The sequence below is a fragment of the Eptesicus fuscus genome, chromosome 4 (assembly GCF_027574615.1).
Source record: "Eptesicus fuscus isolate TK198812 chromosome 4, DD_ASM_mEF_20220401, whole genome shotgun sequence".
Lineage (NCBI taxonomy): Eukaryota > Metazoa > Chordata > Mammalia > Chiroptera > Vespertilionidae > Eptesicus > Eptesicus fuscus.
This window is the reverse complement of record NC_072476.1, coordinates 34,190,157-34,202,676: the sequence shown is the minus strand read 5'-3', so window position 1 is coordinate 34,202,676 and position 12,520 is coordinate 34,190,157. Positions and strand designations below refer to the sequence as shown.

Here is a 12,520-nt window from a genome sequence, read left to right as displayed (position 1 = left end):
CCTTTGATGAAGGTAAGGAAAAGTGCTGTATATAGGATCTCAGGGCCTGTGCTTCCCCTCAGATCAACCCACTAAGCTTCCATCAGGCACATACCCAGGAGTGATACAGAATGATGGTGGGGAAGGCATTCTTAGGAATACAGGACTTCTGCTTTATACTATAGCAGTCGGGTGACAAAAAGCCAGAAGTGCTCAGGACACACAAGACGAAGAGCAGGGAAACACTTGAAAGGGCACTGCTAAATGACCCCCCTAATTAGCTGGGGCAAAATCCCAAAGTGATGTGATTGAAATGGTCTGTCTTCATGATTCGATGCCCTGGGCTGACAGTCCCTCTTTGGGAGTGGTTAGGCAATCTTGTCCTACCTTGTGCAAGGGACCTGAAGTGAGGGGAAATGGCCAAACCAGTGAAGCAGCCCAGTACCAGCCACCCTTTATTAGGTGTTACATTACAACATGAAAAGATTCAGAGGTGCTGGGCAAAGGTCATGGTCAGGAATGTGCAGTCCACACTGGGCCCTCTTCAGTGGTACTTGCGTCGTCGCTCATGTTCTGAAGTTAGAAAGTCAAAAGTAAATTTCTTAAAAGGTACAGGGAAAGCACAAGATGAGAGGGAAAGCACTGGGCTAAAATCAAAGCCATCCTGAGAATTCCTTTCAGAAAATAACCAGAACCTGCCTGTCAGGGTCTCAGTGGAATTGCTGACCTGAGGACATGAAGGCATCTCAGATGCTCATCTCCCTGGCCAGCCTCTTCCTTCCCAGAAGAACACCCACTCAGATAAATAGCCCTCAAGAACCTGTCCAGTCCTTTGGAGCCAGCATCACCCCAGATGCCACAGACGGGGCTGGACACTCAGAAACAGCCATGAAACCCGGTCACCAATGACACTTTCTGGCATCTCCCACTGGACAAGCTCCTCTTGGATCTCAGAACCAGGAATAGCTACATTTCTCCAGAGCACTGCCCAAACAGATGGTACCACTCAACTTCCCTCTACATGGGCTTAGGCTAGGAAAATTAAGCCAAATTTTCTATCAACCTTTGGCAGAGCCTGCAGTATCTTATAGAATGCTTCCTAAGTATTACCTTAACCCCAGCTTCATCTCATTTTTCTGTGTATTTTCTCTCTTTGCCACAATTTTCTCACTTAATATCCTAAAAACTATGTTCTGACAAGTCCCTTCAATTCTTCAGCTGTCAATAGAATAATGGACTTCTAAATCTGACAATGAGCCAATGCTACCCTCTCAGGGGAAACCCCACTGTAGGCAATGTAACCAAAGACACTTACTTAGTTCATGATAAGAACGGCAGTAGTTGAAAAGCACATACGCTGCCAGCACCATAGAAATTCCAGCAACGCCCCCTTTCTTCACATTGATGTACTTGTTGTAATACCTGTAGTAACCTGCAAACAGAAGGGAAGATCATTGCTTTGCTATGATTGCTTCATGCAGTGCAAAATCGAGTCTGGCTTAATTCAGGGATCCAGTCCTGCTCTGGCTCTTTAAGCCACTGACCCTACATTCTCGGGTTGATAAAGGGAAAAACTTAAATGCTCCCCCGCCCCCGGAGTCTTGGGTCCCCACGAGCCCAGGAGAAGCTCCAGGTAGGCCTACCTTAATTCTGCCCCTACCCTGTGGCCCTGATCTTATAGATTTGGTTCAGCCTGTCAGCCTTTGATCCTATCTCACCCTCACCTCCAGCCCTGGAAAACCTTACCCTAATTCTGACTGAGAATCCAATCCCCAGTAAGGGCCACTCAGGGAAGAAGGCTTCGTGCGTTTCTCTTTATTAGGTACTCCCATCAGTAACAGTAAAGGGACAAACCATATCTGCCTTCTTGGGGCTCATGGCCTAGTAGATAGAAAAAGACTGAAATGATCATAGAAGGCCACAGTTTATAACAGTGAGGGACACTGTGAAGGAGCACTGCAGAGAGCTGTGAGCATGAACAGGACACAGTCACCTCCATGGAGTCGGGGTCTACTGTAACTGTAGGGAAAAGGTAAGAGTATTCTAATCTGAGGGCAAAATTGAGGAAAGGCCTCAGGGCAGGAGGAAAGATGCACATGAAAGACAGCCACAGGGAAGTCAGTATTACAAAGAAAAATACAGAGGGAAGCCCCTGAGAAGCTGGAGACCATGCATAATGTGAGTCTTTAGTCTTGGAACATGACATGGGTTCCACAGGACTGACCTGACTAGCTGTGCACTTTAAAATGCACAGACATGAAGGACAGGCCATTTCAAATATTCATCATGGAAGTTTTGCTTGGTAGGAAGATGAGCATTACACTTTAGACTGATGTCCACTATGCTTCACTCATTTTTTTCTTACAGAAGTCTAATAATGTGAAAATGTTCATAGACATTTCTCTAAGATGAAGGCAATGGTACTGATCCCAAGCAATAGAAAATGTTTTCTTGGCTGAAATATCTCAGAGCCAGTCTTTGACACGACCAAACATGAAATTCAAAAGCTAACAACTTCTCCCTGTCATCTACATAACTTACTGGTCTGAGACAAGGCCTTTACCACCCAAATTAATTCAGGAAAAAGAAATCTGAAGAACCAGAGATTTGCTTTTGTTTACACATATCCAAAAGGCTCTGACCTCTTTGAAATGCTCCAGCAATGCCTTTAGGGGTGAAATCCCGCATCATTATCCAGCTTGGCAGCTCCCCTAATTTGACTTCCATCAGTCTCTTCTCCTTCAATGGCACTGATTAGAAAAAGCAAAAATATATACTGAAAAATCTCCAAATAATACAAATAACATCCTTTTATGTCACTCATTTCAACCATTCAATAAAATTACTACATAGAGGCTAGGCTGGACATAAGTAATATTATGAATAAATATGTCACACCAAATTCACTATTTTAAGCCAGAGTCCATATAATGGCAGAATTGCTGTAGTGACAGGTTTATTAATAAACAGGCTTTTGAATAACAGTTGCTGGGAGTAACTCAGAAAAGTTGGCCAAAGTCACACAGCATACAGGCAGTGGAAGCAGGACTCAACCTCAGTTCTGGTCCCCCTACTCCTGAAGCCAGTTTGATTTCTACTACAAGTATCCTACCTGGGACCACAGATGTCAAATGATAGTAAAAACCACTCCAAATAATCCAACAGGCCCCAGATTATATTTCAATGAGAGTCTGAAGACTGTACAGGAAGGGTTTCTATAGTTCCATTCTATAATCATCTCTGGGCTTAAGAGTAAAATAGAAAGGGGACTTGGGAGGGGGGCGTGGAACTGTGAGTGTTCAGATGCTCATGAGGGAATGATTTCCCTTCCCCCATGCTCCTCCAGAGGTCAACTTTATTATGTTTTTTTTTTTTTTTTTTTTTCCTGCAAGGGGACAAGGACAGTAGGTTACACCTGCCATCCCAGTGGGGTTACCTACAGCCCCTTCTCTCCCCAGTGCCCTGGCTGGGACAATCATTTGCAGAGTTATCAGCCCACTGAGGGGATCCACGTGGGCCCCGACTCCCAACTCATGGACAGGCAAATGCAGGGAGCGAACCTCTAGAAGTCCACCCGGCCCAAACTGACCAAGCCCCTCCTGCTCCTGAAAGTGCTCTGCTTGTCTCAGGGTCCTTATAGTGTGGGTGCTCTTGTGTGAGGTGGCTCCCGACTGCCCACCCAGGGCCACAGGGAGCCCACACTAGCATATGGTTCTTAGCTGGGGATTTGCACACCTGCCCAAGGACTGTTACTAAGAAGCCACCAGCCTAGCCCTGTGAACACATTTTCAGGCAGGAGACCCTGTGCCAGGCAGTCCCACCCACCTCACTCAGCCCCCAGAACAGCTTCATCACCCAGAGGAAAAGGAGAAGCAAAGTGCTTAGGATCTCGCCCGAGGTCCCCAACTGTAAGCCCAGACACAGGTCAGACTGCTGCACACAGGGAACACAAATGCATGCCGGCCAGGCGCGCTAGGACTGTCAGACTATAAACCATTCTTAGTGCCCACTGTTCTGAGCACTGAGTGTAGAAATAGCCACTTCCTCTGTGCCCCAATGTCTGTGGTGCCAGCAGATCGCTGCCTTCAGAGCAAGGCATCAAAGACTAAAACTCCTTCTTAATGACCAGCCACAGAAGCCAGACTAAATCACTCCAAAGTTTCTTTTCCATTTTGGGGGTCCAAGAAAAGATGAATGCTCCCTGAAGACCAGCCTCAAGAGTCCACTAAGGGGATCCCACAGGTTTCCTAACATCTCCCAACCCTTAACAAGGGCAAGGGCTGTCAGGCCATAAAGAGAAATGCAAGGCTTAACGGCAGCTTCAGATCTGCTACAGGTAGTCTGGAGAACCGGACCCGTGGCATTGATGGGCCAGGCTGAGGCTTGTCACAACAGACCAGTGAAACATGGAGGCATAAGCCTACGAGTTGCCTACATGGTTTAAGGGTTGCGGTTTAGGCTACCTGTCCCAAACAAACTGCCCCAACCTTCCACCTAGATTCATCCAACAAATATGGAACACCTACCATATGCCAAGTAGCACACCACGCACTGTGAATACAGTGCTGACTGCAGACGAGAGCCTTGCTCTCAGGAGCCAACACTCTATGGGGTAAGACAACCATCTCATATACACCCATCTTCCTGAGCTCACCATACTTGAGTCAAAACCGTTTCTGTTTCTCATATGCAACATAATTATTTTCACTGATGCCTTTGCATTTGCAGTGACAGCTATCTCTACTTAAATATCATCTCCTAAAAGGCCGCTTCCCTGCCCTCTTTATCTCAAATGCCAGCACTTTCTTTCAATATAATCAGTGAGCTAATTTCCTCATCTGTAATGGTTTATTACAAGGATTAAACAAAAATCTGTATAAAAGCATTTGGAACAGTGCTCAGAATTGTAAACTGTTATTATTACTATTAAAATCTCATTAGGTTGCCCTAACCGGTTTGGCTCAGTGGATGAAGCATCGGCCTGCGGACTCAAGGGTTCCAGGTTCGATTCCGGTCAAGGGCATGTACCTTGGTTGCAGGCACATTCCCGGGGAAGGGGGGGCGGGCGGGGCAGGAGGCAGCTGATTGATGTTTCTCTCTCATCGATGTTTCTAACTCTCTATTCCTCTCCCTCCTCTCTGTAAAAAACAAAATATATATATATTTTAAATCTCATTAGGTTTACATGAAACATTTTTTTAAAAGGATAAGGGTAGAGGGAAAAGCACATAAACCAAACTTTAGGATATTTTAAGGACACAGGATTTCAGGGATTAATCTCACTCTTTAGTTTTTTTTTTTTTTTTTGCAAACAGAAAGCTGTGATTAGTTTAATTTTTGAGATGTCAGATGGTCTCAAATGAATGTTAAGATATGTTCCAAATCTCTATTGGAGAGTTCAGTGTCACAGATATTAAACTCAACAGCGAACAATGTTCTCCAAAAACGACCTATACCTTTCCCTGTCACCCTAATTGTGCTATTTTTAGGAAAGTTTAATAAGTACACATCCTACATTCCAGGTTTATCTTTACTTGAATAAGTAGGCTTTTAGTCCAAGGAATACTATATCACATTTCTTCTTGAATAAGAACATAGTAATAACTTTGCTACACTCTCAAAGCCTTCTTGCATGCAGCAAGGAGTACAAACGTCATTCTAAAACCAACTCTGGCTTTAAATATGGCATTGTGGTGGGGAGTGGCGATGGAGGTATAGATGGAACTAGAATAGCACAATGTTGCTAACTGCTGACACAGGGTCTGAGTACAGAGTGCTCCTTACATTATTCTGTTCCCTTTTTATTTTAAATCTTCCATAATAAAAGTGCTTTCAAAAATAGAACTATGTTGGGGGAAATATGCAAAAGAATTAACTATTTTAAATCAAAATATTTTTGATAAGTATAAGGCTGGTGGCTCAAAAAAAAATCAGGCCACATCTGGGCCCACTGGAGCTATCTTTTTCATATTCACACTAACTATAAAAACACATTCTGCATTCTCAGGACCACATTCAGAAATTGGCATGGTACCTTGGCACATCAGAGGAGGAAAAAAGCCAACAATTTAAACTTTCTACATATTTATATCTCTGTACTATGAAGACAAGAGCATTTCCTTAACCAAAATTAAGAAATGTATAAGCACAGGGGGAAAACTACATTCGTGTATTTTTTATGAGTACAATCTTTTTTAAAAAAATATATATTTTTATTGATTTTTTACAGAGAGGAAAGGAGAAAAATAGAGAGTTAGAAACATCGATGAGAGAGTAACATCTATCAGCTGCCTCCTGCACACCCTCCACTGGGGATGTGCCCGCACCAAGGTACATGCCCTTGACCAGAATCGAACCTGGGACCCTTCGGTCCACAGGTCGACGCTCTATCCACTGAGCCAAACCAGTCAGGGCTACATTCGTTTTTTTTTAAATATAGGTTTTTAGTGATTTCAGAGAGGAAGGAAGGAGAAAGAAATAGAAATGCCAAACCAGCTAGGGCAGTGGTCGGCAAACTCATTAGTCAACAGAGCCAAATATCAACAGTACAACGATTGAAATTTATTTTGAGAGCCAAATTTTTTAAACTTCAACTTCTTCTAATGCCACTTCAAAACAGACTCGCCCAGGCCATGGTATTTTGTGGAAAAGCCACACTCAAGGGGCCAAAGAGCCACATGTGGCTCGCGAGCTGCAGTTTGCCGACCACAGAGCTAGGGAAAAATTACATTAGTTTTAAGAACAAGTACAACATCATCACAAAACTCCAAGAGGCAATCAGATTCATTAGAGATAAATCTACACTTATTCCAATAATTTTTTTTTAGCCCTAGCTGGTTTGGCTCAGTGGATAGATGGGTCCCGGATTGGATTCTGGTCAAGGACATGTACCTTGGTTGCAGGTAAATGTATGTTTCTTTGTCTCTCTCTTTTCCTTCCACACTCTCTAAAAAGTCAATGGAAAAATATCTCAGGTGAGGAAAAAAGAATTTCTCTTTTATTTATTATTATGATTATTTTTTTAATCCCTCAAATTTTTTTTAAAAAAATATTTTTATTGATTTCAAAGAGGAAGGGAGAGGGAGAGACAGAAAAATCGATGAGAGAGAATCATCTATCCACTGAGCCAAACCAGCCAGGCAGAATTTCTTTTAGCAGAAGACAAAGGCCTTAGTCCTTGGCAGTCATATTGGAACTCTCCCTCAACACTGCTGTGCAGTGCTATACATCCCTCGGCAGCCGCTGGTTCACACCAGTAGAGTGTGGTGATCACAGAGCAGACTCCAGAACGCAGTATTCTGAGTTTTGTGCCACTTTGTAGCTTGGGCAAGTTACTGCCCTCTCTGTGCCTGTTTCCTCCTTTGTAAAATAAGGATAAGAATAGTACCCACCTTGGTACTTGGCTTTAGATACTGTGTGCATGGGAATTATTATTTTTTGTCTGTCTGTCTATGAGATAGCTGAAGGTGGGAGCATCCACACACAGTTCCTGGTCATGACAGACTTTCAGTGAAGACTGTGTAAGGACCACAAGTATGGCCTGATTTTATGACTTCAAGAAGCATATTAATTTAGATGAAGAGGCATGGAAATGCCAAGTGTCTTCTAGGTACTAAATCCAAACCAGAGGTTTGCCAGAGAGTAGAGAGTTTAGGCTTTGCAGGCCACACAAGGCCTCTGTAACACACTTTTTTTTTTCTTCTAATCATAAAAACCATTTTTAGCTCACAGACAAAAACAGACCTCATAAAATCCAGCCTATTGGCCATAGTTTGCCAAGCCCTGCTCTCATCTATTGTTATTCATTCATATTTTCATCACTTTATTTGCTAATGGTTTTATACTCTGGCAACAGATATCATCTACAAGATCATCATTATTTAAGAGGCTTGGACTCCAATTCTTTCCCCTAGGGTGATGCTGAATGGGCCAGATGAGACAGGACTCAAAGGTCAGAGTTTAAGCTGGGATGAGCATCACTCACCTGTGCACCAGGCAGTATTCCAAGTACCTTACATGCACTAAGTTGTTAAATCCTTAGTCCACAGTGCTATTCAGGTCAACCCTCTGCTTAACTAAGATGCCAAGTCTCAATGCTTCCTTTTCACATGTTGTCTTAAACAACAAAACCACCTATGGATAAATATTCTAGTGCCCGTTTTCACAGATGACAAAAACAGCATCATTCATCTTTTCTGATCCCCTCTTAATTTCTCCAGGCTGATATTAAGAATACAGAAACTGGGGTAAGACACACATAGGTTAATCAAAACTCTGCCTGTGTCATGCTGTGATCTCGAGCAGGCCACACCACATGGGATCAACATTCCTGGCAGTGACTTCTTGAAAAGGCTAATGTGAGGATCTAGGGCTTATACATGATTGCCCTACTATTAAAAAAAAAAAAAGTGTGCACAGTCCAATGAGTGCACAGTTCATTCATATATGCCACCGAAAAGCCTACCAGTCAGTCCTAAGATCATTCTTTTTTAAAAAATATATATTTTATTGATTTTTTACAGAGAGGAAAGGAGAGGGTCAGAAACATCGATGAGAGAGGAACGTCAATCAGCTGCCTCCTGCACATCTCCTACTGGGGATGTGCCTGCAACCCAGGTACATGTCCTTGAGCGGAATCGAACCTGGGACCCTTCAGTCCGCAGGCCGACGCTCTATCCACTGAGCCAAACCGATTAGGGCAAGATCATGCTTGTGATTCAAGCTCAGTTTACCACGAGGCCCCAAACTCCTAGGTTTGAATCCCAGCTCAGCCCTCTCACTAGTTATGACCTTGAGTGGTCACTTCACCTTTGAGAGCCTATTCAGCGCATAGTCAACATACGTATATGCGTCTAACCTTTCATTGTGTTAGGTACTGTCCTAGGCACTACACTTCTCCTGGAGCTTAATGTGAGTTTCAACTTTGGAAACAAGTATCTGCACGTAAGGTTCAAGTGCAAAGCACCTGGGTCGCGGCGGGGACGAGAGCAGCTATCCCTTAGCGAGGAGAGGAGAGGGAGGGAGTCCTGAGGCGGCGCATTCCCAAGCCCAGAGGCGCGTTGCCCGGCTACCCTCGCCTCGCTCTCGCCTCCGCCCTCCCTGCCACAGCCCGGAGGTGCGGCCGGAGAGCAGAGAAAGGTCGGACAGCGCAGGACCCTTGCGAAGGGTCCAGAGCGCGTCGGGTGAGGTCGCGGCGAAGGCCCTCGGCAAAGACGGGCGCTCCGCAGCTCTCTCCCCGCCCAGTGCGTCCGTAAGCCCCGGACCGGCTCCAGCTTCCAACCTGACAGGCCCTAACCGGCTCTCTGCGCTTACCGATTGACGCCATCTTGGAGTCCGGGGTGTCCGCTCTGCGGGGCCGCGCAAGGACTGCTGGGTATGGCGCACGCGCCCCGGCGTGGGGTCGTGGAGAGCAGAGGCTCACGGGAAGCAGGTCGGGAGTGAGGCTCCGCTGGCGCTGCCAGTGCTCCGCGGGATGAAGGGCAAAGTCTCTGGAGAGCAAAGCCCCCCCGGCCCCCTCAGCTGCGGGCGGAGGAGGGAGAGAAGGGCCCAGCCTAGCTCTCCATCCCGGGAGGGAATCCGAAAACGGGAAGTGGAAGGAAAAGAATATCCTGGCTTTCTTACTCTGTCACCTTGAGCATATCAGGATCCTTCCTCCCAACTGGACTGGATGGGGAGATGAGCGCCGATTCTTAAGGAATTCCCAGTCACCAGGAAACGTGTTCACCCAGGTTTAAATTACAAGTAGGTTTGGTTCAAGAGTACCCCTATGTGTTCCAGCTCTGGGCTGGGTATGCAAGACCTTATTAGGGTTCACATGACCGCGTGTGTGTGTGTGTGTGTGTGTGTGTGTGTGTAAAGGCTACGTTCACCACTGTTGCTGGTTAAGCAATTCTGACTTGGGTGTGATTCCATACTCTGAATCTCAGTTTCCTTCTCTGTAAAATAGGGATGTAATGCTTGCTTACTTGGCATCCTTGTGCTAGGAACTAAATGAAACAGTGTGTGTGAAAATGTGGTAGGCAGTTAGCCATGAGTAGAGAAAGGACCCTGGGCCAGGTACAGAAGGTCACCAGGTTAGAAAGCCCCAGGTGACAATCTATTGCAGGGTGGGACCTCGCCCCCACGGTGACTTTTCCTTCCCCTTAGCATATGGCTCATTATTCAGTTTGGACTTCCTGACCTTTCCTCCCTAGAGACAACATCTGTGCCTCAGTTGTATTTTAGCTCCAGGCCCAGATAAGCAACAAAACCAGCCACGGCTGACAGCTGACCTCAGGACTAGCTGCTTTGAATAATGACTCCCTGCCCTGGTGCCAGCCAATCAATCAGTAGCGACCACGACCCTGAAAAGACACACCTGGAAATCTGCTGAATATCCTATTGAGATCTTCCCCTGGGACCTCCCCTAAAATACCCACCTTAACATTCCTAGGGAGGACCCAGTGCTCTCTTCCTCCCCAGAGCACACCATGCCTTTCCCTTTCCTTTTCCCCACCCCCTCCCTGCCCCAGGCACCTTACCATTAGCTTCCTCACTTCCAGGCTCCAAGGACCCTTCTTTTGCCTCCACAACTTGTCTCCCTAAGTCTATTCCAGGAATTACTTTTTCTACCTCTTGATTTACCAAATAAATGTCCTCCTACAGTTTGGGTCTTGTCTCTGAATTCTTTCCTAGCCAGAACCCAAGTACCGAGGTTGCTGAACCCAGATTTGGTCTAACCCCACCCGTCAGACACCTGGTACTGTTCCTGCCGCTTACAACACAAATAAAGGATTAAGAACTGTGTAGGAATTGGACCGGTAAACTGATAACTTCGCCAGGAAAGTGGCATGGAGAGTTATGAAACTCTTAGCCATTTATTCATTTACCAAACACACACTGATATGTACTGGCCACTAGGACATAGAAATCAGTCAGACATGGTCTCTGAGCTCTAGGATCTCTGGTATTGTACAGGAGATAAATGTGTAGACAGATGTGAGCACAGCAATAGATATGTGTACAGCAGGGAGCCATGGACTTTTAGTGAGAGGGAGGCCTGGGAGGACGTCAAAAAAGAGGACTTCATCTGTGCTGGTTTTTGAAAAAAATAAAGAAGTAGTTAAGTGAACAAAGTGTCCAAGGGCACACCAGGCACCAGGAACTGCAAAGGCATAAAGGGCTAGAGCCATGTGGTAAGTTTGGGAAGTTAACGTTTAATGGCTACAAGTTAATGTTTGGGATGGTGACAATGTTTTGGAAATGGATAGTGGTGATGGTTGCACAACATTGTGAATGGACTTAATGCCACTGAATTGTACATTTAAAAATGGTTAAAATGGCCCTGGCCGGTGTGGCTCAGTTGCTTGGGCGTTATTCTGTGCACCAAAAGGTTGCTGGTTTCATTCTCGGTCAGAGCACATGCCTGGGTTGTGGCTTGAGGCAGCCAGTCGATGTTATACTCTTACAGCAATGTTTCTTTCTTTCCCTCTCCCTGTCTCTCTAAAAATCAATAAAAATACTTTTTAAATGGTCAAAATGTTAAATTTTGAGTTCTGTAAATTTGGTAATAGAAAAAGAATAAAATATGATGAAGATTACAGATGAATCTGGAGAGGCAAGCAGGGATCAGAACACAAAATGTTTTGAATGCTGGGTGAAGAGTGCAGCTTATCAATTAAGGGAAATGGGGAGCCAGTGAAGGTTAAGACATGATCAAATGAACATTCTTGAACAATGACCCAAGCTGCTGGGTAGAGAATAGTGTTTAGTGATCACCTATTATAGGTATACTGGTGTGCTCACATGTATGGTCACTGGAACCACAACCTGGACAAAAGAGACAAATTCAGTCGCAGGGATCTTACATTGAAGTTGTATTTTAGTTTTACGAATGTTTGCACTTGGAGAATTCCCCAGGTGTGCTCTAATTGAATACAAGTTTCCCCAAGAGGTACCTGGCCTAGACCCTAAATCATGACATCACATCTTACAAATATTAGAGAACATGTTATTATCCAATTAGCCACCAGATGGTGCTATAGGCACAGAAAAAAAACTTTGCTGATCGATTGATTGATTGATTGATTTTCCTAGACACTAAACAGATGACCTAGAATTTGATTACAGTGGCCAGACCCTCAGACACGCAAGGTCTGCAGCTCCTAGCATTTCCCTTAGGGTAGCACAAGGAAGCCACCAAATAATGTGCCTGCTTTATGTGAAAGAAGAGTAAGAAAGATTATGTCTTGCTGGATTTATAATAGGTGATGGGCACCCAATCTTCATCCATCCTTTTGTGCCTATTCCCAAATTTTGAATTGCAGTGTGACCATGGACCACCATTTCATTTTGTCTCAGGTTCTCTACTTTTAAGATGGAAATTTTGGAATGGGTGGTACCTGAGGTCACAACTGTATATTTATGGGGTCATAGTTTTGCTCTGGTTAGAGAACTGCTGTCATACAGGTGTGTACATTTTTCTGGGTTGTGAAGGTTGTGGAATCATATATAAGTGCAATGAGCCCTCTCTCCATGCATTTTCTAGCTCTTGATTTGCAAC

General features: G+C 44.8%; 1 protein-coding gene, 1 long non-coding RNA gene and 1 other non-coding gene across 3 annotated transcripts; 1 reads left to right on the top strand and 2 right to left on the bottom strand.

Moving 5' to 3' along the window:
- Positions 1 to 421: 421 nt before the first annotated feature.
- On the bottom strand, positions 422 to 9,382 carry ATP5MF (ATP synthase membrane subunit f). The gene is made up of 4 exons (XM_008141378.3): positions 9,292 to 9,382; positions 2,622 to 2,729; positions 1,295 to 1,411; positions 422 to 552 (listed from the first exon to the last, which is right to left on the bottom strand). The coding sequence occupies exons 1-4, from the start codon at positions 9,302 to 9,304 to the stop codon at positions 524 to 526; spliced, it is 267 nt and encodes an 88-aa protein (XP_008139600.1). The 5' UTR covers positions 9,305 to 9,382; the 3' UTR covers positions 422 to 523.
- LOC114231632 (small nucleolar RNA SNORA43) lies at positions 3,956 to 4,079 on the bottom strand. Its single transcript, XR_003617615.1, has one exon. It is a non-coding gene; the product is annotated as a small nucleolar RNA SNORA43 (small nucleolar RNA).
- LOC114231604 (uncharacterized) lies at positions 9,116 to 10,622 on the top strand. The gene is made up of 2 exons (XR_008555791.1): positions 9,116 to 9,720; positions 10,173 to 10,622. It is a non-coding gene; the product is annotated as an uncharacterized LOC114231604 (long non-coding RNA).
- The last annotated feature ends 1,898 nt before the right edge of the window (positions 10,623 to 12,520 follow it).

Excerpts from the sequence above, each read along its gene's own strand:
- ATP5MF (XM_008141378.3), bottom strand. Across the intron at positions 1,412-2,621 it reads TGCTGGAGCATTTCAAAGAG|GTTACTACAGGTATTACAAC; the intron begins GTCAGAGCCTTT and ends TTCTGTTTGCAG. Across the intron at positions 553-1,294 it reads CCGTTCTTATCATGAACTAA|AACATGAGCGACGACGCAAG; the intron begins GTAAGTGTCTTT and ends TTCTAACTTCAG.